This window comes from Perkinsus marinus, assembly GCF_000006405.1.
Source record: "Perkinsus marinus ATCC 50983 genomic scaffold scf_1104296955284, whole genome shotgun sequence".
NCBI classification, from domain to species: Eukaryota; Perkinsozoa; order Perkinsida; family Perkinsidae; genus Perkinsus; species Perkinsus marinus.
The window spans coordinates 1-2,870 of record NW_003207822.1 but is presented as its reverse complement, the minus strand read 5'-3'; the positions used below and the strand labels follow the sequence as shown (position 1 = coordinate 2,870).

The 2,870-nt window shown below is 42.3% G+C and overlaps 1 protein-coding gene across 1 annotated transcript; it reads right to left on the bottom strand.

Moving 5' to 3' along the window:
- Positions 1-1,886: 1,886 nt before the first annotated feature.
- Pmar_PMAR025162 (hypothetical protein) lies at positions 1,887-2,696 on the bottom strand (the record flags this gene model as incomplete). The annotated part of the gene is made up of 1 exon (XM_002775909.1): positions 1,887-2,696. One exon carries the CDS (start codon positions 2,694-2,696, stop codon positions 1,887-1,889), a length of 810 nt encoding a protein of 269 aa, XP_002775955.1.
- Positions 2,697-2,870: the final 174 nt, after the last annotated feature.

The window sequence follows — 2,870 nt, the reverse complement described above, 5'->3', positions numbered from 1 at the left end:
GCTCTGATGACGGTTGGCATAAGAAGGGTGATGATGGTTGGAATAAGCGCTACTCGAGTGGTAGCTCTGGCAGTCGTTGGTAAACTTTGCTGTGTGAGGTTTAAGTACTTTTGTCTGGATAGTTGGTGTCATGAGCCCCACCATGATCAGACTCGTAAGTAGAATTGTTACCTCTATTAATGTTATTGTACTTCCGCCACTGTAATTGAGTAGCTTACTGTTTAAGTACACTCGTAGGTGGGTCTGTACACAATTACATTGCCGTTGCGGGGTGTGTTGTGAGCAAACTGAGCACTTGATTTTAGGGCGTGCGTGGTAGTGTTTGCTCTGTGTGATCGTAGACATTCAAGCTAAGTAAGCTAGAGCTTGTACGTGAAGTATAGATAAGATTAAGAGTTCTTTTATTGGTTTGTGGTCCTTACTGGTTGGACCATCCTTACGTGAAGTACTATCGTTGCAACCCAAGGCTTGGTGGGTTGATTATTACCTATCCATTAGTATTAATTGGTATTATCGATTGGTTGTGTTAATCTAGTGGGATGAGTGTATCTTCTCGTGACATTGAGAACATTGACATGGAGGCCCAGAACGGCTCCCAACAGTGGCATGATCATCTCGATTGGCCGCAAACGTAGAATATCACGATAAAACAACTGCGTAGTGCTAAAGCATAGTGGAATATCATCATAACGTATATACGAATATACTTTATGGGCCAACACCGTAGTGTTACACCACACGCATCTTCTCGGAGCTGGTTGATTTCGTGGTCTCACTTGTCCTAAAGTGCTCACATCCCTACGACGAACTTGCATAGGGACAAAACAATGGCAATGATCACAAACTCTCCAACTTGCACTAGTACAATACTCTTGCAATCTATCCTTCACCACACCGGTTCCATAACCAACTCGATTTTGATGAATACGATTAGCACGACGGCGTTGATCATACACTGTATTCCATTGCTCAATTTCGTGTTGTTCCACATCGACTTGACTGGTGCGGTATAAGACAGCTCCCGGTAGTTGAGACTTATGATCTTCGACAATAGCGTGAACCACCATAATGCACTATACAAATACAACTACAAGATATACTGTATTCCAACATATACTCAACGCAACAACACCTACTCTAAAACATCAGGTAAAATAATTCGTCTTTTACGGCGAATACATTTAAAAGATCAATCATTGGTACTTAAGTAGAAGCAGTCTCTGTGGAACCTGCAAACCGTAGTACATCATTAAACATGTTGACATAGGTCTTATAATCAAGATTACCTTTTTTCGCTTTCCCTTTAGCAGCTTTTTTACCTTTATTACCGGTTGGCGAAGCTTTACCAGTCGTAGAAGAAACCTTGGTCCCATTAGTCGAAGAAGTAGCCTTGTCCGACGGACAATGTCCGTAGATGTTTCAAGTAAACCGGCATTCAAAGCAGCTAATCTTGCCTTGGTTCGCTCATGGATACCCTCAGGGAGAGGTGGAACACTTACAACATTATCATCCTTTTTATTAGCATCATTGTCGCTACTACTAGATGAAGAGCTTAAGGCATCGGCATCTTCAGGATCACTCCATTGCTTAGCTTTTGCAAGAACCCTTGACGGTTTTGATGAAGTTGCCTCCGTACCTAAACATGAATGTAGCATAGCATTTGCGCACATTCTCACCTGTAGCTGCTTTACTTGGACTTGAAGAAGTACTAGCACCGTGTTGCTGTAATTGATGCTCTAACAATTGCCGTATAGGCATCCCCAACACACCAGCAGCTTCACTCAGAGCTTTCTTCTCCTCAGCGCTCATACTATTCATATATTCCTCTGCATTGCTAAAGGAAGTCGCTGATAATCTTGGCTTTTTAGCAGAGACAAAATCAAGGTTTACCGAGACATCTTTCTTTTTACGATCACTTCTTGCAAATACTTGTGAGAGATTACCAAACGAAGGACTACTGACAAGGCTCTGTTGACTCGCAGCGACTGCGAGTACTGCGACATAGTCGTCACATCACCAGTGCCCTTCTTCAGTTCAGTGAAATACTCATTGTTAGCAAGTTGAGCATCTCCTTTAAGAATGTAGTCACTACCATGATCCAAAATACTCAAGTATATAAGTATGTCTACACATAGATTAGCCAATGGAGTAATACATTCCAGTAAAGCTTCCATCTCTTTAATCATCCCAGCAGAATCAGCATGTCCATCCGGACGTAGCATTGCCCAGTTACACAGTTCAGTAGTGAAGGTATACATCGCTGTAGCCACTTCCTCTTCATCATCTTCGATCTCACTCTCTTGAAATTGAGTAACACTATTGCCAATAGGCTGAATAATCTTAGCCACATCACTCTCTATAATCAGAGTACGTAGTGGTTGGAGTACTCCAGCAACATACTCGTTGTTAATCAAGTTAGTCATATTGTCGAACGAGTCACAGAACTCCTTCAAATCTTGACCAAGAAATGAGGCAGCATATCCAGGACGACGCAACCACTCACAATTATCACCATTAAGACTCTTCATGATGTTGTCACTAGTGGGCACCAACGACGGAAAGAGACCATACTTTTGTACCAAGCACTGCGTACGCACATCGGACCACTTAGTAGTGCCCGCACGCTTCTTAGTATCATCATTGTTGTTGTTGTTCTTATTAAAAAACTGTCGACCACGTTGACCAAATGCAGACATTGATGACCAATAAAAACCTTTAGAACTGTAACTTCATATAAGCAACGCACTTTGCACAGGTACACCTCAATCCGAACAGTGTAGTCAATAGCAAACTAGCGCTAGATATCGACACATTGCGTGGCAAGCTACAACACAAAACGATGCTCTATGAACTACGCAAGCTAGTACTCT